The sequence below is a fragment of the Podospora anserina genome, chromosome 3, assembly GCF_000226545.1.
Source record: "Podospora anserina S mat+ genomic DNA chromosome 3, supercontig 2".
Classification (NCBI taxonomy): Eukaryota; Fungi; Ascomycota; class Sordariomycetes; order Sordariales; family Podosporaceae; genus Podospora; species Podospora anserina.
In genome coordinates this window covers 164,252-188,193 of record NW_001914856.1, presented here as the reverse complement: position 1 = coordinate 188,193, position 23,942 = coordinate 164,252, and the positions used below count along the sequence as shown (strand labels likewise).

General features: G+C 51.9%; 7 protein-coding genes across 7 annotated transcripts; 5 read left to right on the top strand and 2 right to left on the bottom strand.

Annotated features, from left to right (window-relative positions):
- Positions 1–1,866: 1,866 nt before the first annotated feature.
- Positions 1,867–3,440, top strand: PODANS_3_2410 (uncharacterized protein; the record flags this gene model as incomplete). The annotated part of the gene is made up of 4 exons (XM_001908971.1): positions 1,867–2,051; positions 2,111–2,234; positions 2,287–2,445; positions 2,526–3,440. The coding sequence occupies 4 exons, from the start codon at positions 1,867–1,869 to the stop codon at positions 3,438–3,440; spliced, it is 1,383 nt and encodes a 460-aa protein (XP_001909006.1).
- Positions 3,441–3,705: 265 nt separating this feature from the next.
- PODANS_3_2400 (uncharacterized protein) lies at positions 3,706–4,901 on the top strand (the record flags this gene model as incomplete). The annotated part of the gene is made up of 2 exons (XM_001908970.1): positions 3,706–4,554; positions 4,701–4,901. 2 exons carry the CDS (start codon positions 3,706–3,708, stop codon positions 4,899–4,901), a joined length of 1,050 nt encoding a protein of 349 aa, XP_001909005.1.
- Positions 4,902–5,105: 204 nt separating this feature from the next.
- PODANS_3_2390 (uncharacterized protein) lies at positions 5,106–5,690 on the bottom strand (the record flags this gene model as incomplete). Its single annotated transcript, XM_001908969.1, has 1 exon — positions 5,106–5,690. The coding sequence occupies one exon, from the start codon at positions 5,688–5,690 to the stop codon at positions 5,106–5,108; it is 585 nt and encodes a 194-aa protein (XP_001909004.1).
- An 8,299-nt stretch (positions 5,691–13,989) lies between these two features.
- PODANS_3_2380 (uncharacterized protein) lies at positions 13,990–15,165 on the top strand (the record flags this gene model as incomplete). The annotated part of the gene is made up of 1 exon (XM_001908968.1): positions 13,990–15,165. The coding sequence occupies one exon, from the start codon at positions 13,990–13,992 to the stop codon at positions 15,163–15,165; it is 1,176 nt and encodes a 391-aa protein (XP_001909003.1).
- Positions 15,166–16,740: 1,575 nt separating this feature from the next.
- Positions 16,741–18,568, top strand: PODANS_3_2370 (uncharacterized protein; the record flags this gene model as incomplete). The annotated part of the gene is made up of 5 exons (XM_001908967.1): positions 16,741–16,972; positions 17,023–18,017; positions 18,089–18,184; positions 18,236–18,271; positions 18,329–18,568. The coding sequence occupies 5 exons, from the start codon at positions 16,741–16,743 to the stop codon at positions 18,566–18,568; spliced, it is 1,599 nt and encodes a 532-aa protein (XP_001909002.1).
- A 2,053-nt stretch (positions 18,569–20,621) lies between these two features.
- PODANS_3_2360 (uncharacterized protein) lies at positions 20,622–21,731 on the bottom strand (the record flags this gene model as incomplete). The annotated part of the gene is made up of 1 exon (XM_001908966.1): positions 20,622–21,731. The coding sequence occupies one exon, from the start codon at positions 21,729–21,731 to the stop codon at positions 20,622–20,624; it is 1,110 nt and encodes a 369-aa protein (XP_001909001.1).
- Positions 21,732–22,143: 412 nt separating this feature from the next.
- PODANS_3_2350 (uncharacterized protein) lies at positions 22,144–23,706 on the top strand (the record flags this gene model as incomplete). Its single annotated transcript, XM_001908965.1, has 3 exons — positions 22,144–22,208; positions 22,306–22,833; positions 22,896–23,706. The coding sequence occupies 3 exons, from the start codon at positions 22,144–22,146 to the stop codon at positions 23,704–23,706; spliced, it is 1,404 nt and encodes a 467-aa protein (XP_001909000.1).
- Positions 23,707–23,942: the final 236 nt, after the last annotated feature.

The window sequence follows — 23,942 nt, the reverse complement described above, 5'->3', positions numbered from 1 at the left end:
CATCTCAGCTTCCAAAGCCAAGAGCCAGTGAGAGATGCTCTACCGAAAAGAAGAGAAGACAAAATTGAGCTTCGTGACCAGAAATCCGATGAAGTGCCTAGCTGTTGCCTCTGTGCCCACACGTGGAAAGCCTGAAAGGAATACAACGTCCTGCCAACCGGCTGTTGGAACCGTGCATACTGTCGGACTGATCCGAGAGTATCGACAAATTCAGGCCGGGGTGCGGCGAGAGGCACCATCAAGTCCATAAAGAGAAAGAACAGAGCCTCAAGATGACAGCCAAGAATGGGTTTCTCCCGGCAGAGAAGGCAACCAACAAGGCTGACGCCAACGGTGCCTCTCTGTCGCGTATCACCAGTCGCCACCATAGAATCCGAGATTTGGCGGCGATAGCGATATCTGAAGCGAATGTTTTGGCGCCCTTCGTAAATCTGGAGAACTGCCTGGAGCGTGTGCGTGCCCACAGATCTCTGCAAGTTGTTGATTTTTGTCGGGGCTGCCACACCACTTCTGCTTCTTGTCTTCAAAGGGTCTCACATTCGGCCACCGAGCGTTCTCCTCGACACCATAAATGGCTGGCACTAGGTACAAGAACCGAGACACTGTTCAGTACCCCTGTGTGTTAGCCGACGTCGTTTTGATGACGATCCGAGAGCAGTGGGCTTCCAGAAAAACACCATGATGTGGGAAACCGTGATGCCAATCGGGTATTAGACCTAGGCGAAGAGGGGCTGCCGGCGATTTGTTCCGCGCCTAGTGTTGCAACCATGTCCCAACCCGCTGGCACGACGTGAAGCTTGCGCAGCGTGCCAAACGCTTCTCCCCAAGCAGGTAACCACAAAGGGGCCGCACAGAGGGTTGGCAATGTCGACTCATCCACTCGAGCACTCAGGCAGACGGTCCAGAGGTGGTCGTATCATGCAGTTGTTCTGGCTAACAGGCCGGGCGCAGCTAGGGTCGGTCCAAGGGCAAGGCGCCAATACGGTGACATCTCGAATCGGATAGGTTGCGAGGTGTGTCAAATAGATCACTCGGCATCATTCACATCGTGGCAATCCATGTCACCATTTCTTGTGCCGAGTCGCAGGCTTCTGTGGGCTGCTGCTGGAGACTCAGTAAGCCGTCGACATCAAGTTGAGAAGTTGAGCCGAAGCCCAAAGCGATGGAGACGGCATCCTTCGGCAGTGGCTGAACCGAAGGGACCAAGTAGCCAGCCATGTGCACAGCAGTATCTGCCTGCATACCGAAATCGGCCACGCTTCACAGCAACTTTTGAGGAAACGGCTTTGCCGAAACACAGGCTGACCTGGCGAGTACCACGAACTCGATAGATTGGGCAAGGATCCCGTACCAACACTACCACAGCACTCGTATGAAGTCGATGAAGGATATCACACCATGACGGGGAACTGCCGGGTGCTCATTAATTTTGCATGTTGTGCAAGACCGGGCTGTTACTGTTGGGGGCGGGTTGAAGCAGCGAAACCGTGCTGCCGTCGCATTGAACTGAGGGGTCGAAAGAGAAGGTTAGGGTTGCAGATACCACCGTTAGGGATGCCGTTGTATTGAGACGAGGCGATAGACCCAACATTGAGAAAGTTGGAGGACCGGTGTATCCATTTTGTGATCTGAAGCTGGAAGAAAGAGAGATGGAAAAGAGAACACAAAGAAGGAGTTGCATTTTTCAGGGCAGGTCTTCGCCAAAAGATATCGGTCGGTGATGGCAGCCTGGGCACGTGATCTGATTGGTCAATTCCTCGCCCCACTGCAGTTCCCAGATGCAACACAGCAGACATCACCAGCCAAAGACCTCGACCAAACAAGCTGCATCTAATATGCAAGAATCCCAAGCCACCATCTATCCAAATGTCGAGCAAAAAGAGGAAGGTACTGGATGATCTGGAACAACCCGGTCGCAAGTCCCAAGCAGCTCCTGCATCTCAACAGTCCCTCAACGTAGCGGCTTCAGATGATGCTCACTTTCGGCACCTGTATGATCGTGAGCTCGACTTCAAACAACTCGCCGAGAAAGATGTAGACTTTGCTGCTGTGTATGTTTGTGTCTATACCTTCCACCTTACCATAGCACTGGCTGATGATGTGACTCCAGACTCCAAGAAAATGGCCATCTCGATTTCACCGAGCCAAAGGCGGTCATGCAGCTCACCAAGACGCTGCTGTCACTCGACTTCAACCTGAAGCTAGAGCTGCCCGATGACAGACTGTGCCCTCCAGTAGGCTTTCGCCCCTCAGACACAGTGTCGATTCTCGCTGACAAAGTCATAGGTGCCAAATCGACACAACTACATTTTATGGCTTAAGGAATTGGTGGACACCTCGTCGTACGAGCCACCAGGCCGACCAGCCTGCGGGCTCGACATTGGAACAGGCGCAAGCTGTATCTACCCCTTGCTGGGGACGACCCAGCGCCCATCGTGGCGTTTTGTTGCAACCGGTACGTGCTGTTCATGTTGGTGAGCATGGTTACCATTGCCAGCTAACACCAACCAGACATCGATGAGAAGTCTTTGCAATATGCAAGGGAAAATGTCGCGTTGAACCATCTTGAAGACCGAATTACTGTGTTGGGGCGCCAACCAGAAGACACCCTGATTCCTCTCCGTGGCAGAGAAAGCGAGAAGGTCATCCACATCGATTTCACCATGATGAACCCTCCTTTTTACGAGTCTAAGGACGATATGCTCTCTTCGGCGCAAAGTAAAGTACGTCCGCCACATTCGGCTTGCACTGGCGCACCTGTCGAGATGGTTTGTGAGGGTGGCGAAATTGCTCACATCAGTCGGATGTTAGAAGAGTCTCTGGTGCTGAAAGAGGAGGTTCAGTGGTACACCTCCATGCTAGGCAAAGCTAGCAGTGTCGAGACTTTGGTTGACAAGCTCAAGGCCAATGGAATAGACAACTACGCCATCACCGAGTTCATACAAGGGAACAAGACCAGACGATGGGCGCTTGGGTGGAGTTTCGGGCCAATGAGACCAGCAGAACATGTTGCCAGGGTGAAGACCAGCGGCTGGAAGAAAGTCTCGCCGCCAGTTTTGGCAATTGAGGTTTTGAGTCTGCATCCGTGGAGATCAATTGACCACGCCATCACGAGGATTAACGAGGTTATGCGGTCATTGGAGCTACTGTCGTGGAACTGGGACACAGACGCCAGAAAGGGAACAGGGAGGACAAGAGAAAATGTCTGGAGCCGGGCATCGAGGCGGAAGAAAATGCGAGACCAATCCACAAGCTTCTCCGTGTTGAGTTCAGCCGCGCCGGGATCTGATCCAGTGCAATGCCGGCTGGGGTTTGACGTTGCCGTTGAGATGGGCGTCTCCACGACAACAGTAACAGTGCATTGGCGGGAAGGACATGACGCCGTTATGTTTGAGAGCTTGGCGGGCTTTTTGCAGGGAAAATTGAAAGATTTGGGATAGGAGCAGGTCGTCTGCGACAACGTGGCTGGAGAGGAAAATGAGTTTCTGGAGGTTTACACACAACTTTTGGCCTTCGCGTGCCCCACTATTTCCGCCAGTGTAGTCGGGTATTTATCGCGACACCCGCCGTGAGTTTCGCGGAATCTTCCATAGCGCTTCTTCGCAACCACAAGCATATTCAACGCTGCCAAAGCCCGCCCCGCGACGTCATCCTCATCAACTCTCTCTCTTCAATTGACAAGACAACAACACACCCACCCAAAAAATGTCCGACCAAACCCCCACCACCTCCCGCTTCACCGCCCAAAACCAAACAACCAACGAGCGCCTCTCCCACACAACCGTCGGCCTCGTCGGCCTGGCCGACTTCCGCAAACGTCGCGCCGAAGTCCTCGAGCAGCAAGAGCGCGAAGCCCGCGAAGCCGCCGCCGCCATCACCCGCGCGAATAACAACAGCAACGTCCTAACACCCCCCAACAGATCCCAAACCGGCACCCCCGCCGCCGCCGTCCCCGTCCCTAGTGAGAGCGAAACCGACCGCCGCCACCACCAACCTCCCCCGAAAAGGAAAAAGAAAACCACCACCAAGCGCGCGGTCAAGGCGTTGGTGTCATTCGGAGATGACGATGAGGAAAACAATCAAGAGGAGGATGGGCCACAAACAACAAAACCCAAGTCGAAAAACCCGACCCCCGAGAGCGAGAGTGACACGAAGAAAATAGTCAACACCTCCGCCCCCGTCATCCCCAAAGCCCTGACCAAGGCAGCAAGATTAAAGGAACAAGCTGAAAAGGACGCCCTGAGGAAGGAGTTCCTGATCTTACAGGCGGCGGTGAAGCAGACGGAAATTGCGATCCCGTTTGTCTTCTACGATGGCACAAACATCCCCGGGGGTGTTGTCCGGGTGAAAAAGGGGGATCACATCTGGCTTTTCTTGGACAAGAGCAGGAAGGTGGGGGCAGAGTTGGGAGTGGGAGGGGATAAGAATGCTAATGCGAGGAGGGATTGGGCGAGGGTTGGGGTGGATGATTTGATGTTGGTGAGGAGGGGGGTTATTATTCCTCATGTAAGTTCACTTCGCAAGGGTCATGAGACAAGGTTATTGACATTTAATGTTAGCATTACGACTTCTACTTCTTCATTATGAACAAGACTCTCGGCCCAAAAGGGAAGAGATTGTTTGAGTACAGAGCTGAGGCTCCTCTTCCTGCCGGGGACGGTGCTGCTGCTGCTGCGACTGCAAGTGGTGGCGTTCTGAAGGCTGGTGGGAATATCAGAACGCTGGAGGGGGCGGGTGATGATCCAGAGTGGACAAAGGTTGTTGATCGGAGGTGGTACCAGCGCAACAAGCACATCTACCCGGCGAGTGTGTGGCAGGAGTTTGATCCTGACGTGGATTACTCCAAGGAGATCCAGCGGGACACTGGTGGAAATGCCTTTTTCTTTTCGGGGACGAAATGAAGTCCCGATTGACAGTATCCGCAAGCAGGTTCCCGGTGACAATTGGGATTGGCGGGGATGGATGATACCATCACAGCAAACCTCTACCGCCAGGGCCGGGTCGTTTGTTGGTTGAAAGGATCAGATCTCTCTCGATACTAATCGACGTGCTGAATCCCAGCTTCTATCTTGCTGGGTTTTAAGTCGTGAGCTTTTCTTCTTCCCTCAACCGTTAACCAACCACCACCCCACGCCCGCCAATCCAAGCACAATCCACCCCGGCCACAGGACCAACAGCAAGATAGTGTTCCCCGACCCAAACAGCAATACAAAAATCTCAAACTCGAGCCTCTTTCTGAACAGCCTTGACCTCTGCCCGTTCCAGACTTTGGCGTAGACCCACCTGCCCGCTAGCACACCGCTCTCTGCCAAGATTTTGGAAAGGAGAAAAGAGCGGTAGGCGACGGCCTTGCTTGCGACAAAGGAGGCGGAGGCGAGGATGGATAAGGCGAAGAGGGTGTTGAGGCAGAGGTGGTAGGCGAGTTGTTGAAAGTGGTGGATTGTGTGGACTAGGGGGGAGATGGTGGTGATGAGGAGGTCGGAGGATTGTTGGTTTCTTTGGAGGGTGGAGGATTGTTGCCTTGAGAGGGTGGAAGGGTGGGTTTTGCGGGTGGTGGTGGTGGTGGCGGTTGTGGTGCTCATGGTTGTGGGAGCGGTGTTGAGGGATGGTCGTCGAGAGATTGGTCGGGATGGTGGACGGAGAGTTTTGGAGGAGGGGTGGAGAGGCATGGTTGTTTCGAGGTTGAACATGGTGATGTCGACCCTGGTGGGGAGATTGATAATTGTGTGGCGGTTGTTGTGAATGATAAATAGGAGCTGGTATTGCTCGGTCCGATCGATCGGATGGGTTTGTATTTGTGTATGTGAGTAGTCACCCCCACCAATTCTGAGAAAAGTATATCACGCAAGATGCGGGTGGGTATGTGAGAGAGGGGAAGTGTTTATTGATGATATATGTAAGGTGTATGTACGTTTCCCTTCCAATAGTGTGCTGCGATGTGAGTGTGTGCCGTGGTGGTAGGCGGGTATTATTAACAGAATCGGAAGTTGTTGAGGAGAGAGGGAAGAGACTGCTACTTGTAGTTTTGCTCCGGAACTTCCCCTGCATCGGAGTTTGTCTGGAAACATGACGGCACCGGGAGACGCTAGCGAGGAAACATCGTGGGTGGATATTTGATCAAGAGAGACCCCGTGGACCCTTCCATCATTCCGTGGAGAACAGGGCGGTTGGATGACTGTTGGCCCCCACTGGCGAAGAGACTGGAATGTCTTGGCGCCTCATGGAGACTTCGACCCGAGGACCCGGCAGATGCTTTCGGGGCGGGCTTGTTACAAATCAGACATATTTGGGAATAACAAGCCCAGTTGTTTGCAGAAAATGACCAGAGAAACGACGAACGGTATGCGCGCCTTTTTCTGTCTCGTCCTCCAAGTAGTTGTCTCATCAATCGATGCTCGGTTCGAGGGTTGAGTGCATAAGGGCCAAACGCAGGACCCCTTACCCCTCTTGTTCCCGGCGACTCCACTATTTGACGTCGTTGAGTTGAACCCTGCCGGCCGTTTTCTGCTTTCGAGGTTCCACTGAGTGTGGACCCCTGAACATCATCACACCCTTTCCCACGACCCACGTGGAGAGATTGATTCGAGCAAAGACTGGACGGGTGGCAGTTGTGAGTTTAGGTTTGGGGGCTTGAATCTAGATGCGAGTGATGACTCTGTGACATTGAAACGGCTTTGGTGGAATGAACTGGAGGAAGTGGCTTGCGGAGAGAACTCGGGTTCGATCGATGTTGGCGAAGGCGTTGATCGCGAAGCGGACCAACCGCAGTGGGGGTTGAGCGTCTGATGGTTGGCGTTGTGCCGTTGACAGCTTCTACCTGATGTTGGGTTTCGGTGGATGGGTGATGAGCAGAGGCAACACATAACATCCCGAGTGTGTCAGATCCACGTCGCGCAAACGAAAGCCACTGACCGGATTGCAAGACCCGACCAGATGTGCTGGAAATGCCGGTCCCCCGGGATTGCAGCGTGTAGGGCGGGGCACCGGATGCAGCGAGGAAGATCCGGAATGAACCCTTCGAGGTGTTGGGAATACTTCCACTGCTCTTCAAACTGAATGGTCAGGTCGGCTCAGAGTTGGGGAAGACACTCAAACTATTCCATCTCTTTTTTCTCCCCTAGAGCTGGAGAAGACACCAAAGCCGGCCTTTCTCTTCTTCTCCTTTGGTCTTTCTCCTATTGTCCTTTGCTTTATTTTTACTATTTTTCAGCGAAGCCCGAAGATACCCTTTTTTTATTTGTCTACTTGCTTGGCGTTTGGCTTTTCACTTTGTTGACGACTGTTTCTATTGATTTGGTGTTGATTTTTTGCGACGAGGACTCGGCATCGCTAACTTGAAACAGGGCGGCTGCTGCTGCGATGGTAGGATCTTGGTCGAATTCTCGTCATTGCTGATTCCCGGCTTTTCTCTCGCAACATTACTCGGGGAAGAGGAGGCTAGGAGCAGTTCCTGGTGGCATGCTGGAGGTTCAAGGTAAGCTGTAAGAAAGAGCCCGTCAAATCTCAATGAATCGGGCATTAAGAGGTATACCCATCCTGACGAGTGGGGGGATGGCCTGTCCTGCTGCTGGCCTCCTTCCATGGGAGAAAAGCTCCAGATGCCAGGAATACTTTTTTCCTATGGAGAGACACAAACGAAGATGGAGGTGGCGGAGACTTAAGATGCCGACTGTGTACTTGGTTGACTCGGACGGCAGAGAAACTGACGGTATAAGGAACAAGAGTCAGAGTGATGGCGATGAATCCAGCCAACGACTCAGAGGTACAGATGAATACCCTGATGGAGGGTGGTTCCTTGTCTGGTAAACCAGCTGGGTTGTTATCAAGTTGATGAAATGAGCTGAGTAGGTAATGGCGTTTGATTTAGATGCTGTACAAACAAGATGCAACCTGGCATTAAGCAATAAGTCGAGGAGAATGCGTCCGAGATGAGACTGATGTCAGTTGAGAAGCCGAGACCACCTATCCGCGATGTGGATGGGAATTGCAAGACCTTTTTCAGCATCATATATCACAGGGAGTGAAATTTGAAGATCAGGACCTGACTGGGCACCGGCATCAAGTCATGTCCGTCACCTTCCCGGCAACTGTCAAAGGCCATGGGGATAGATTGGCCAACTGGTCATGATCGGCGGAAACCCTTGGCTAGAGAAGCGGCAGGAGACAACGGCAAGGTCGATGATGCCTGAAACGTGCGGCCTAGTAATAGGGGAAGATTGCAGGCCACTGCGGCTTCTCCGCCGTTTGGGTTTTTCTTCGAGTATTTGTCGACATTACCTCCCAACCCACCTACGACTTCTCGATTACACCGGCTATCTTAAAAGTCAGGCTCTACACGACAATGTCATCTAAGAAACCAATTGTCGTCTTGCTAGGCGGCAGCGCTGTGTGCGGTCCTGGTGCTCGGAGTGCAAAAGAAAATCGTTTGGCGGCTCAGTCGCGACATTTTGCCATTTCCTGTGAGGGGTCGACTGACAATCAATCCCAACTCTCCGAACACAGGGAGTCTTCTTTCTTGAGCAATTACACCTAACGTAATATAACGGACCAGGCATCAAACAAGTTGGGCACCAAGTGCAATAGTGATAAATCTTCCTCCAAACCCTAACGTGATCCTGATTTGGAACTCTTGACATTACACAAGGTAAGCTATCCACTCCTGCAAGGTCATATTTGTGGCTGACATCTTAAGAACATCATGACCCAATTGAACGGAGCGGTCCTTTAGGGTTGTCCGACTTCTTGTCGACCCTTTCCAAGTTCACGACCCGTGTCATGAAACACTGGGTACAGCATTTGGGAACGGGAAGCCCCTAAAGCCTCTAGTAAGACTGACTGGCTTACCCAAAATTTATAATTCCGTCTCTAACTTAACTCCAGAATAGTATCAACCCTAACAGCATTGCCCACTTCTATCGCGGAACAACCGTCTGTCATCTCAGATCTGGTATCGCACGGGGAGCATGTGTGCCACGTCTGATAGCCTTTTATGGGGGAGTGGGATACTGTTCAAAAGCGCGGTCAACACCAGAGTAAACCAAACAGTATTAGGAGCAATACTGACAATTCAATGACATGTCAAAAGGCGTTAATGCCTAAACAACCGAAACGAACTCGAACGAGTCTGGGATGGATTTCAGAGATCAAAGTACCCTGAAGTTCGATCAAACAATGAAGGCTTCAACGTAAAGCGGCCACTAGTCATTGGTATCTGCATCCAGAGGGCATAGGACAAACAAGTCCCTGTGCAGGCGCCGGGATCATCAAGGGCAAACAATATCGCAAATCCTCCGCACACGATGGGAACAAAGTGCGACAATCCTGGATACCCAGCTTGACACATCTCTCTCTCATGGAGATCTCCACAGAGCATTGACGATGGTGAGGTAGTTCGAGGCCAAGAGCCATGTCTCAGCGTACCCCACTATCGCCTGCCCGATTGGGAGGCAGTCCATGATCTGATTGGTCAGTCCTTCCAACCCCAGCAGCCTGGTTCGAACGCAACGATGAGAGACACAGATACTCGGCCGGCTAAGATACAAGGACCACGAACGCTGACATGATCTCGGGCGTTGAGAGGGAGCAGGGGGAGAGACGTATTCGCGGCCATTTGTGCAGCTCTGATGTGGAGGAAACGGAGTGGCGGCGCCACAATTGATGAGCTTCACCTCACCTGGGGTGTAGATGCTGGGTTGCGCTTGGCGGTTATGCCAGTGGTGTGCTCACTTTGGCGCAACTGGGAGACTATGGAGTGCGCCTGGGAGGTCAGACACCATTTCTGTGTCATGGCTGGTTGAGGAATGACAGTTGTGGTTGAATTAAAGTTTGGCAAAGGTGGGGGAGATGTGGTTGTTTCCGGTTGGACCTCGGGGTGTTGCGCTGGACAACAACGCACTCAGGGGTGATAGGGGTAACAACCAACTAGTTTGCCTTTGCTAGATAAGCAACCTCCCAAAACACGTTTGCCAAAATAACAGCTATATGGGTCATAGATCAAGATCTTCTGGAGGATCTAGCAGAATACTGTTTGAGTATGTCATCTACTGCTGTGTTCAGGGTGATCATCCGGTTGCTCGATGGCACGCCTGATGAGCAGGGCTATATTCCTCCGTGTTTGAGTGTCTCACTGTACTATGGCTCATATACCCCATTACTTGCGTGATTACAGTAGATAATCATGCTTATGACTAGTGCCGTGATGTTCAAACAGGACACTTGCCATGCATGAGGTCTTCAGACAAGGTACCAAGGTTTCTTGCCATTCCACCTCCAGTTCAAGTTGCGGTCTTGCTCCATTGGGTATATGCTCAATGCTTTACCTGCGTTATTGTGGTTCACTTAATTTTATGTTCCAAACCTTGAGCGACAGTATATATTGCAATTTATCTGATGGTAGTTTTGCTATTGAAAATTGATGTTATTCCTTTGGTCATTCTCGGATTTATCACAAGGCTACGGTCCTTTTGCAATTTAATTCGGGAGAGTTTTCTGCTCCAACTCCTTCATTGGTATTTTTCTTCTCAACAGTAGGTCACTCAAGCGCAGAGTGGTTACTTTTGCTCTTAATAAGACGTACCTAACCCACATTGGTCGGACAGTATGAACAGCACTGTCGGCGTCGAAGGGCCACTTTTGTAAGATCTATTTTCTCTCAGAGCCCTCACTCCCAGGTCGTCTTCTCTCACTCCCGCTGCCTTTCTGTTAAGCTTTCTCTGAACACTTCTCTCTCTCCCAAGGCACCATCTTCTTCGCAGGACAGCGACTTCATCGCACGACCTCACTGATAATGGCATTCGATTACACAAATCACACACTCAAAGAACCTGACCATTGATGAACAGGTGTCTTCGGATTTCACGGATCAGGTTGCGATGTCAACTCCTAACCCTACGGACCATTTGGGACCACCTGTCGCCGATTAAGATGATCTAAACTACAATTATTACAATCTAAACTACATATCTCGTGGTGACCAGTTCACCGGGTTGGATGAATACTTTGGAAACGATCAGTGACCTTTTGAACAACTTGCGTATGGTCATCAACCATCAGCAAAGCTTTGGCCTGAATTCCGTCGATCGCTCAATTCCCGGAGGTAACTTCAACCACCAGGATTCTGTGGGTACAATCCACGTCCTAGCCGCCATGCGAGGTTCAATCAGCATCCTCATTCTGGTCCGGAAAACGCTCACGACAGAACCATCGATACCAATTCTCTTCCTGGTATCTCTAACCAATTCGCTGCGAGTGGTACTGTCCAATCTGGTGCCAACCCGCTTAATCATTTGGCCGCGCATGTTGACAATAACATCGCTGCCAACTCTCCTGGTCGTTTCGGTGCCCCCGTCAACCATTATGTTGCTGCCAACTAATGACACTCCACTTGATACAGCTACGGCCGATGGCACTGTATCCCACTCGCAACAGCCCGATTTGATCAACAATCAATCTCAGTGTCCGGCAACATCGACTACAATCCTGCCGGTTTCGATCCCGCCAACCTCGATATGTTTGGGACCAGGTTCTCCGTTGATGATATCCCGAATCCCTTTGGCCTCAACGTCATTGATTTCAACATCTTGGATCCTGATTTGAATTCAGACCCTAGAGCTGATCCCATCTACGAAGACCCCGCCGAGGACAGCGATCGGCACGATGGTTCACAAGATTTGGACTATGGCAACTGGTGGGCCCAAGTACCTTGATTATATTCCTCTATCGTATCTCAAGAAGCTCCCGAGGTTTGGACAGTTTTTCTCTCTGAAAGGCGATACCTTGTCTTGCGGGATTCTCCCCATCTAATGGTCGCGTAGGTGCCTAGTTGCTTGGGGAAACAACCCAATAAGACGTTGGCATTGCTTTTCTTTGGTCTTTCTTCTTTTACTTCGTGGAGTTTTAAGTGATGTGTCTGAGGCAGTAGATAAACTGGTCCTTCCCGGGTTTAAGGGTCTCGTATTTACCAATTGTTAGCCGAAAACAGGAGACATATAGATAGGAGGGAGCTGGAAGAGGTTGCTGTATTCTATCAATGAATTCAAAATGATGTGACTTCTGAGTATTGCTTTTGCCGACCGACCGAGAGCGCGGCGGCTTCATCAAGAACGAGGACGATTCTGGTCTCTCATGATCGAAGCGTCCAACATCTACAACGGTGACCGGAACAAGGACAATATCGCAACATCGGATGCCGAAAAGTAAGCTCTCAAAAAACAGCTCTACGATATCATTGCAGCTGATTACCCCGAATCCAAGAAGAATTACCAAGCCAAGTGGGTTGAGAGTCTACAGCCCGTTCGGTTCCAAAGGCCTGGATCATTCCATTGGTTATCAAACAGGACCGCTATCCCTTCCGCGGACCAAGCGAAGGAGGAGAAGAAGAAGCTTCTCTGGGGAGTTCTCACCACTGCCTGTATCCTGGCGAAGAAAGCTTTCCGAGCAAGGGGATCTGTGAGCGTCATCCGGACCAAGTCGAGTTTGCAGCCTATGGTACTTTGGTACGTAGAAAAAGAAGAGAACCGTCGTCGAGGTCCCTTTCAAGGCGGCGAAATGTTGACACTGTTTTTTAGCTGGCTGTGATCAGGATGTCTCGCGGTGGGATCGGGGTGCTGAAGGCCCACAGAGGGTTGCACTACCAGGTCTATGACTTCTTTCACCGAGAGATGGCAAGCGCTGATTGAGCTTCTTCAGGTAAGTCTGCTCCGTTTGGCAAGTCCATCATCGTGAATACATACCCGATGCATTCTTCGTAGGGGTCCAATGCTACTCGGTTTGAGCTCCTAACTAAGCTAGGCATTATGGAGATATTTGCGGCGAATCCGAACTCAGAGAGGGCCATAAGCTGAAATCTGTGTTCAATCGGTCACCCAAAAACATGGAACCCAACTAACGTCGATTGATGTCTTGATCAATGCAGGCGAAGGGCACCTTTTCCCGGAACAACCTGCGCAGGGGTGCAGAGAACAGCTGCCCAGAAGCTCGGGTCGAGCAACGTAATAACGTAATCAAGAAACGGAAACGAGAGGGTGGTGGGTGGGATATCGTGTCCCACCAGGATGAGAACCTTATTCTCCATTGCGGCCCGCCGCCTTTCTCTTAGGGTGGGTTCCCTCATTATACTTTTGCTGACTTCCAAATGATCAACGAGTTCAAAGCATGGGCGATTTCCCTCCAGCCTCACTCTTCCGCCCCGAACCAGCAACAAGTATGACAGCGTACCACAAAAACATGCCGAACATGCAGACGCAACATGCAGCTGGGACCCCTTGAGTCATGCCACCCGCATCAAGCGCACACAAATCAAAGCACTCCGATAGCAAGGCTCTGCGAACCTTTGCGCGGTTTTCAGCTCATCATAGCTGAATTCGACAACACCAAATGCAGTGTTCCCAATATGCGTTTCATTGACGTTTTTCTTGGACCAATTGAATCGCGTTTCAGCCCATTTCATGACCCCCAAGCCGTCAATGGAACGCCACGAACGCCTGCTGCTCATTCCATGAGGACAGGGTCCTGTCCATAACGGCTCAGGGCAAGATTAGAACATATATTCGCCATCCAGCGGTCATGGTAGTCGCACGAAAGCTGATTTCTTCGCAGCGTTGTTGGGGTTCAGCTAAACCGCCTGTCCAGCGATGACGACCACAAGCGAGGGGCCCATGCAAAACGCGAATCCCTTGGAATCAGGCAGCGTTGACGACTCCAGGCCACTGCCAGCTAACCAATCCATACCGGCAAGGATTCGCGAGCGCCTCAATCTGCAGAAAACACCAAAGACTCCTGATAACCCCCAGGATCCAGGTGCACCCACTCAGGGAGAGGCAAACCAAACCAATCCCAGCGCCATCAACAAGACACAGGAGTTCGGGAATGCTGTGACCAGTATTCTTAGGGTGAGCAACTGAGACTAAATCAGACGCGAAATGCATTACTAACTAACGCCTATAGCCGTTCTCGGAACTTCATGTCTCCTACCCGACAGGCAACCATTATATGCCGTGCGTCGACATCATTGCAATCCACGACATTGGCGAAGCACTGGAAACGGCCTGGGTTCATCGTAAAAAGCTTAAGCGACGCCAGAACGACCCCCGGCGCTTGGTGAACACGACATCAATTCTCAAGACAAGCCTTGATGAAGCCCGCAAACTGGGTAGCGATGGTAGCCCTGCGCCTGGTCAACGGCGAGGGAGATATGAAATGGTCCAGTCAACTGTCTTATCATGGCTCCCAACGGTTCCGGAGACAGACATTGGAGGTACTGATGATGCTGAAGCTGAGACCAGGTTGGAAAGTCAACAGATGTCCAAACGTCCGATCTCGCCGCGAGACCAAGATGAGCAGCCACAAGATGCGCCGGTTAGCAAGCCAGATACTTCGAACCAAGGGCCGGTAAACGTCACTGATGCTGGTGCCCCAAACAAACCGTCGACAGATAGGCCATCTTCCGATCGTGGGACAGAAAGACGTGTCAACTGGCTGACCGACCCCCACATGCTGCCAGCAGAGATTCAGCGTGCCCGAGTTCTGTGCTACACGTACTCTGACATAGAGACCGCCTCCAACGGACCATTCAAATATCTCGACGAGAAAGCGGCGGACCTGCTCGAACGTCTCGCACAACTGCGACCTCCGGGTGAAACTGGGTTCGCAGAGGTGCCTATCGTCTTCATAGGCCTTGGGTTTGGCGCGCTTATTGCTCAGCGGGCCGTCGTCAAACTTCGACTGGCGGAGACGGATGACACCAAATCAAGTATACATCTCGGCTTAGTTGCTGGCGTGCTTCTGATGGATGCGCCTTCTCCTAGCAAATCCTCAGATCTCGAGCTGTACCCGCGCAGTCGTAGCCAATTATCAAACAGAACCTGGACAGACGACTGGTTTGGAAGCAGCGATAACGGCGATTTGGGCTTGATCAAGGCCTCAGACAGCAGAAAGATCGACGGTTCTTATCTGTGGAACACATTCTCAAGCACCGCCTCGGCAAATCAGATTTGCCTAGCATGGCACTACCTCCCAGTGAAAGAGGGTGACAGGGTCAGTAGTGCCTTACCAGAGCTCACTTCAATTATTACCACGCTTACTAACTACCCACCGACAAGCAATTGTCCCCAAACACCCGTCAGTGATGTTGCTAGAGAGAAGATCCAGAACATCCCACCGCCTTAGCAGATTCGACGGGAATGAGGATGAGGACTTCAAGTCTCTGGTCGAGATTATTAAGCGTTCTATCCTCGTCAAGCACTGCACCGCACAATCCACAGTACTGCGAGCGCGTCATCCAGATCTTTCCAAGGAACGATTTCCGGTCAATCTCAAAGACCAAAAAGGCTTGACCCCGCTACACCTCGCGGTGGAAGCAGGCAATTCAAGCGCTGTCAAGAATCTTGTCTACAAAGGCAAGGCGTCGCTTACAGAAAAGGACAACAACGGGAGATCCCCTCTGACGACGGCCATTCGCCAGGCAGTCCAGGAAAAAGACGCCAAGAAGGCCGTCTTCACGCAGATAATCAAGCTACTTGTGAAGGCTAACACGGGCTTGCAAGTGGATGACAAGGATATTCTCGGCAACTCCCCCTGGCACTACGCAACTGGACTTGAGAATGCATGGATCAAGCGGTTGAGGAAAAACTTGATCGTAGGGAACTCGTTAACGATGAATCACGTGTTAGAGAGAGTCACCAATCCCGAGCCTGGCTCGACACAGGCCTCGGCATGCGATGTCTTTGACATGTTCCTGTTGGAGATATTCATGCAAACGAAACGCCGTGGGTCAAAGTGGTCTGAAAAGTTCAATTGGGACTTTGCAACTGTGACAGACGTAATCTACAGCGGGGATCTCGGGGTAACCCGTACGCTCGACATGTCGCGGCCAGACAGCCTAGCGAGAGAGAAGGCATTGTGTCGTTGGGTGCATTTACCTGCCAACAATGTAAGTGTCCCTGCACAACATTCCAAGTCGCAGAAACGCTGACTGTCATACCTATTAGGAGCAATGGGTCCATGTACGTACCTGTTTTTCCATAGCCTGTGCGTTGATCAACCAGTTGGCTTATTCTCACTAGGACCTATTGATCAGTTCAGGTATCCAGGACGGTTCCATGGGTGGTCAGCGCCATCAAGGTCAGTTTGTTCTTGTACAGAGTGCTCTCAAAGTCCCGCACCCTCGGTCATGGCTGTCCAAACGTGTACCATGAAGTCTCTTACTGACAACTCCAGGTTCTCCTGTGATCGATCGTTACATGATGCCGCAAGCCAAGAGATATAAACATTCCCATGGACTCCCTGAAAAGACGCAGTCCACTGAAAGGCCGAACGCAGTCCGACGAGGAAGCTCTTCAGAAAGTGGAATTACGCTTACCTTGGGTCCTGGAGATGTTGCCGCTGTTGATAAATTGGGGTCTAGCCAATCTAGTGTGTCCGAGTCAAAGGAGTCTGATGCCATCGTGATTTTTGTAAGTCTGGTGGACCATCGAGTCTTGGGCGAGAAACAGACATGCTGACTCTTGGTAGCTACCCATTTTCGGCTTCGAATGTCACCGGCACCGCAAGTATCTCAGCGACGCCATCTCGAATGCTTCCGGTGAATTGAAAACCTCACAGCAAGACAAAGTAATTTCAGAGGCTGCAGCATCCAAGTCGTCGCCTTCAAGGCATGCTAAGAGAAGAAGCGAAGTCTCTTCTTCATATTATTCCACGTCCAGTAGCCCGTTCAAGGATGCTGCCAAACTGCTTCGGAATGTCATGCCTGCTAGCAATCAATCGCTTCTGTTAGACGGCTACTTACGTTCGCCCAAGCCTGTGCATTGTCGCCGCACGCTGGATCAGTTTTCTTATTACATGCTAAGCTCGACTGAGACAAGAGACAAGAGTCAGGTTGCTTATAAATGGGCCAAGGACACAAAGGCATGCGACAAGGCCAAGGACAGACCCATCATCATGGTTGATCAGCTGTGGGTGTGGATTCTCTATAAAGGTACGTCTGCCAACACGCTACATGGTATAGCCTACTGACCCTGATCAAAGGGACCGTCATCACGAGCTTTCCAACCACATGGAATGGAGACGAGTCTTACGATCTCATGAAGGCCCTAATGGCCGAGCTTGGAGGCAACAAAGAAAGACCACTCATCCGCTCGGCCGAACACCTGCTCCGCCTGATTCTCAGAACAAGCCTTGACTTTTGCAAGCGGAAGGGGCCTGCGGGGTTTCGTTTTGAGGATTGCTTCAGAGGTTCCATCAACAGTGTGTCTGAGAAGCAGAACCTCCTTTTTGACGAGTTTCGTCGAATTACCACTCGATTAGAGAAGGGAAACCTCAGTCCAAAAAAGAAGAAGAAAGAAATCGAGTCCCTCTTACGCCTTGACGAGGAGACAAAGCTTCTCATTGAGATTATGGACATCCAGGATGAGCTAACCATTATCAAGCCTATTTTGTCACAACAGGAGACGGTGCTTCAGAGTCTTTTGCTACTCTACCCTAAGAAAGGGAGAGATGACGAAAGCGACGAGGAAGATGACGCCGATAAGCCGCTGCGGAACCGTAAGATTGAAGGTTTAGTAAGGGACTTGCTTCGAGCCTTTGGGCAGGGGCCGGTAGTAAACGATACCTCGAAGGTTGGGTCAGATGTGCCACCTAGGCATGTTCACTTCCAAGAGGTCCTGTGCCATCAACAGGCCACTGGAACTCTCCCAACCGACAGTTCAATACAAGGTGGTGAATACTCCAACGGTGGAGAACTCGCTCGAAGTTCAAGCCAAGGAGAGTTAAAGGGGAAGGGGAAGGAAGGACAATCTGAACAACAGGCGGCAGGACCCCCACCACAACTGACAAAAAGCCCAGAGGCGAAAAGGCGAGATCAGGAGGAACGGAGACCGACGGCCTCGTCAGATCGGTTAAACAAGCCAGAAACGAAGAAGCAGAAAGCTCTCCTCACCCACCCTGACCTGATGTATGGGACCCTCGGCATCGTTCAAGGTCACATCCGAGTCGTCACAAACATGTTGGAAGTGGCCGAAAAAGTCCAATCCTTGGTGAGTTTTGGCGCAAAAAGGCCCTGAGAGCCTTCGCCGTTATTAACCTTCAATGACAGCTGGAAAGTCTTCTTGACTTGAAACAGAAACACGCGAACGGCTGGGAGGCGCGATTTTCACGTGAAGGGTCGGAAGAAACGCAGAGACAGGGAAATGTGAGGTTCCAAGTTCCCATCTTATGATGTCCTTGCTGACGAGTCGCCCAGACAATTCTCTTCTTCACAATTGTGACAGCCATCTTTGTAGGTTGTCCGGCGCTTTGTTCCTGGTATTTTGATGCTAATCATGGGAAACCCTAGCTGCCGCTATCTTTTATGGCCAGTTTCTTTGCTTTGGACGTCGATATCTTCCCCAAAGATGAGGCCTCAGAAGAAACCTCGTGGCCGCTCGGTCAAGTTTGCGGTTATCTGTGTAAGCTCGCAGAAACTGTCGTCTACAAATCACTGAGTGCTAACATTGGACCATGTCACAGTTGGCATCTCTGCTTCCATCTTCACACCACTAGTCATCATAGCGGTTTACGTGAACGACCTGTCTGACGCTGTTCGGAAGGCATATCGTCGCCTTGTAAAAAAGAAGGACGCACAAGGCGGTGGTAACAAGGCTCCTGGTGTCGACGGTCAGCCTGGGGTTATACTACGTACCGGCGATTACGACTCAGACAAGGAAACCACAGTTGTTGATCATCAATTGCCACCGCCAAAGTCCCGAGGAAAGACTGCCTCTTTGAACAAACCCGTCCAACATGGGAGATGGTTAAATTGGTTTGGACCGCTTAGGCACTCTGCCGGCAGCAACGATCCCGGTTACGCCAAACTATTTGGCACGTTCACCTTTCACACCCATATCCCAGGGCTTCGTCGCCTGTGGAAGTGGCAACAGTATCTCCAACGGAGCAGACGGAGTCCTTTCAGTGGTAGCCGTTGGAATGACAGATACATCACTGACTACCCGCTCCACCACTTTCTGACTGGGATCCGCCGCTTTCTATCTCGTATTGGCAACACACTCTTCATGTGTATTGCACTACCAATGTTGGTGGCCATTGGGCTCTGACTCATGGGCAGAAAGAAAGCAAACAGATCAGCACGCCGCCCACGACGACCAAGGAGCGACGTCAGCAGCTCGTACTGGTCCATGTCTGAGGAGGAAAGCGATACAGACTCGTCCTTTGAACATCCACGAAGGGGCCGTTTCCGGTCCGAACCTCGCTCTCGCTCGGCAGGTCGCAGAAGCCACCGAGGGTCAGACTCGGACCGCCACTATCCGGGTTGGTTTGATGTTGATTCAGCTGGGGGTAGCGAGCGAGAGGATGGAGAAGAGTGGTCGATTGAGGCGCGGTCTCGGAGGACGAGGTCTTTGCGAAGGAGATCGACTATATCCTTAGCTTTTTCTGGCGGTGAGAGAGTAAGTGGAATAGAGTCAGAAGCACCGTCGACTAAGCAGAAGGGGAAACGTCACGGGAGGTTGCGGAGGATTTTGGCTAGGTGGGGGAAGGCTAAAAGTGCAGATACGGAGATGGGAGAGCGGGCAGTTCGCTAGACTTGTGGGAGTGGTTTTGTATTCTGATCTCAGGGACAAAGGATGTGGCATGAGGAATGCGGACCGTCTTGGACATGCTTTGGTGGCACGGTATGTCTGGCACCAGAACAGACCGTCGCCATTCACAACCCCTTTTACTGGATTCACCGCCCGCTCATACAGTTGCTCAGACACACCACTTACACAACTACTGGATCCATCACTTACATGAGCAGGGAGCAGGGAGCAAATAGAACACGCGAATGCCCCTCCAAACCTCTACGAGCACTTGAGTTTTTCGGGAAAACTGATTCGTGAGCAAGAGAGGTTTATCAAGGGTCTTGGTTAGGTTTATATTCCGAGCTTCACACGAATAATTGAGGTTTTTTTTCTCAAAATAGTCTCAGCTTGAAGGTTCCGCAGAAGTATTACAATCATGAGCTCAATAAATATGCCCAGGATTCCTTTCTTGATCTATTCTTATTTTCCTTATTTTCCTCCTATTTCTTTCTTCTTTTCTCTCCATGCACATCTCTCCACAGCGCCAGCCCCGACTCACACCACCACTTCTTCCAACCTTTCCTCATTCATATCAATAGCCCCAGTTCTTTCATCACCCTCCTCCACCCCAGAATTGCCATCCTCAACCCGTTCCATTATTGGGTAGGTAGGACGTCTTCCATCAGGGGTGGATAAAGCGCGACCACCAAGACGAGGGAGCGAAGACGCACATTTGTGCATCAGCTCTCTTGTCTAGGGGCCAAGAAACAACGGCACTGTGATAAAACACCATGTTGCATGAAACGGGATCACAAAGCTGAGCTGCCATAGGGGGTGCAGAGACATGGGCTCAAAGGTGAGCATCACTGAATTCGAGAGCTAAAATGATGGATCGATCAGATGTAAAGGGGTTCATCAGACCACCGAATGCTTGTCCCACCGAATAGTAACATGTGTCACAGTCTGAATGTAGAAACAACGTGTACCAATATAACTCCTTGCCTTGACATAACATTATCCTGATCCAGTAACCCATTTTAAGGGTATCGTACACTCACACCACACACACATTTACCACCTCCCCCTTCTTCCCCTCCCTCTCCCACCACCCATCTGCTGGTCATATCCATAACCCTGCCCTTGATTCCCCCCAAACCCACCCTGACCAAACCCTCCTTGACCTTGCTGCCCACCAGGACCACCAGGTTGCTGCCCACCCTGGAACATGCCACTCATATCGCCCATCTGGCTCGGATCCATCCCACTCGCCATCATCTGCTGCATCATCGCCTGCATCTCTGGTGCCATACCATCCATCCCCTGCATTTGAGGACCACCGCCAGGAACACCCATCCCCGGTCCGCCTGGCCCACCAGCACCAGGTATCATGCCGCCCATCATCATCATCTTGGTCATCTCCTCCATCATCTTTGTGTTGTTCTGAGCGATAGCATCCTGGTTATACTCCCCCCGCATGGCCTCCTGCTTTTGGGCATAGAGAGCCCAGGTGAACTCGTCAAAGCCGTAGTTGAAGTAATCCGACAGATCGGTGCCCGGTTTGCGCCAGGGCTTGTCGTTGTCTGGGAGGTCTTCGTCGATGTTTACTTGTGTGAGGGGCTTGCCGGTGGGCTTGTGGATCGGGATGGCGTTGACATCGATCTTGGAGGTTGACACCGGGGGTAGCTCGGTTTGTTGTTGCTGGCGGGGCTCCTCGCGGGGGACGGAGGGGGATTGTTTTGGGGGGGCGCCTTCGGGGGCGGTTGTTGATCGTTGGGGAATATTTCGGATCTCGCTGTATTTGGATTGTCTGGGATGATTGTCAGTTTTGGCGCAAGCGGTGGGTAGGAGGTAGAACTCACGGTGGAGGGGCGGGCTGGAAGTTGTCTTTTCTCTCGGTGATAATGTCGATGTCCTGGAAGGAAATGTTAGCAATTGGGGACCGAGCCTGAAGATGTAAGGTGTACAAACACTATCCTCGTCCTCGTCCATCTCGCCGCCTTCGTCTTCCTCTTCGCCTTCCTCTAGATCGGAGTTGCTGTCGTTCTTGGGGGCGGCTGGGGGAGCAGTAGCAGTCGCAGCAGGTTGGGCAGTGGTGGTGGTCGCGGGGGTGGCCTCCTGATCGGAGTCACCATAAAAGTCCTCGTCCTCGTCGATATCCATGGGGGGCTGTGATGAAGACATGTTGGGTAGGTTGTGTTCAGCAAAGTCGCAGTTTTGTCAAAGAAGCAGAAACATGAGATGGCCAAAGAAGGTTGTTTGGAGCATTAGCTAATGGGCCGGTGAGGTACACCTTTTTAGGCAGGCGGTGAGGCGCGAATGGAGCTTCTGGCGCGGCTCAAGCGCGACGGGGCCCAAGCTTCTTTTTTTTGGTTGCTGCGCGGCGGCAGAGGTCAACAGTCGCACAGTGCAACGGTCAACCAACTTGCGACGACCCGACCTTTGGAGCTCTCTATTTTCGTGGGGCAGAAGAAACATTAAACACACGCCCACCGAGTCGACATTCATTCCTTCCTGAGCAGTTCGATCCACCCAACTCGACAGTCTACATTCCAGCCATTATCCAATCGCTGCCATCGTTGAAACCGTCGTCGCCATGTTTGGGAGATCAGCTAGTGGCCCCGGGGGCCTCAGCATCAACACGGGTGGCGCCAATCTTTTGTAGGTTCTCCTCCCTTCCTTTGTTTGCGACTACATACTGCAGGGCGCATTGCTGCCCGGCCGAGACATGCAGATAGACTGACTCGTTCCCACATAGCGGCAGCGGCACGACACAGCAAACTCCCGCGGCAGGCGGTGGACTTTTTGGATCAACAACCACGACCCAGCCCGCCCAGCAAGGGACATCTCTGTTTGGCGGTACCAGCACGACGACGACTCAACCACAGCAGCCAACCGGCTCCCTGTTCGGCACGACAGCAACTTCGCAGCCTCAGCAGAGCGGAGGTCTTCTTGGTCAAACAACGACAACACCACAGGCTCAGACCGGAGGTCTATTTGGGAACAAGCTAGGCACAACACAGCCAGCTCAACCTCAACAGCAGCAACAAACTGGTGGTCTCTTTGGCGGTGGCACCGCGACGACTGCGCAACAGCCTCAGACCATGAGCCTGTTTGGAGGAGCGACGACGCAGCAGACCCAGCCTCAGCAATCTGGTGGTCTCTTTGGCGCGACACCACAGCAACCTCAGCAGCAGCAAGGAGGCCTTTTTGGAGGCACATCTACCACCACAGGTACCAGTATGTTTGGAACCAAGCCAGATGCTCCCGCAGCCACCTCACTTTTGTAAGTCCTCCTCCCCAGCCTACGCCTCAGTCATGAAGATGTACTAACACCTCTCCCCCCAGCGGCGGCGGCAGCCTCGGCCAGTCAACGATGCAACAACCAGCCCAGCAACAGGCCCCCGGCCTCACCATGGGCCAGACAGCCAAGCAATCCGTCGTCCCAGGCGTCCGCATCGACCTGTCCAACATCCGCTCCACCACCCGCTTCAACGACCTCCAAGAAACCCTCCAGAAAGAAATCGCCGACATTGATGATAGGATCCAGAAATGCATCCGGGATTACGAAGCCGTGGAAGCTTTCTTGCCCTCCCACGGCGAACTTCTCTCTGCCATCCCCACCGACGTCAGCTTCGTCAGCCGCAAGTCCGAGGGCGCCCACCGCGCCCTAGAAAGCGACATTGACGCCATTAACCAGCTCCACGAGCTGATTAAGACCGACGCCGATAACGCGAGGCTGTCCTTTAAGGCTATCGACAACCTCAAGCTTCCGGTCCAGTACCACCAGACGGGGCTGTGGTCAAAGGGGGGATCTACCGGAGCGGGCGACGCCAATGCGGAGAGTAACTCGGATTTGATCACGTTCTTCAGCAAGACGGCGGATGAGATGGACACGATGATGAATAGGTTTGAGAAGAACCTGGGCGAGATCGAGGTTCATCTTCACGGCGTGCAGGGCAACATGATGGAGGCGCTGCAGAGGGCCGCGGCTGGGAACCGCCCTGGGCAGAACGGGGTGGATGAGAATGTGCTCGAGCTGGCGGCGGTTCTTAGGGAATTCGAGGAGGGCATTCTCAAGGTGGCTGGCAAGGTTGGGGGGTTGAAGGAGGGGATTACGGAGCTGCAGCTTAAGGATTTTATGGGGCATGGGAGTTAGATCTGGAGTTTTTGGCAGGGGGAAGGGTTGTAAGAGCATAGGAAAGGGGGCAGGCGTTACGGTGGTTTATTAGTTAAGATACTCTATTTGGGGAAAGCAATATTCTTGTACAAAGATAAAAAAGCTTTTGTTGCCGAAAAAGGGTGTATGTGAGTTGTGGATGTGTGGTGGTTAGGTTATCTGACTGTATTATCATCAATTTGCTATATCAAACAGGAAACCGCGATTTTGCTCCA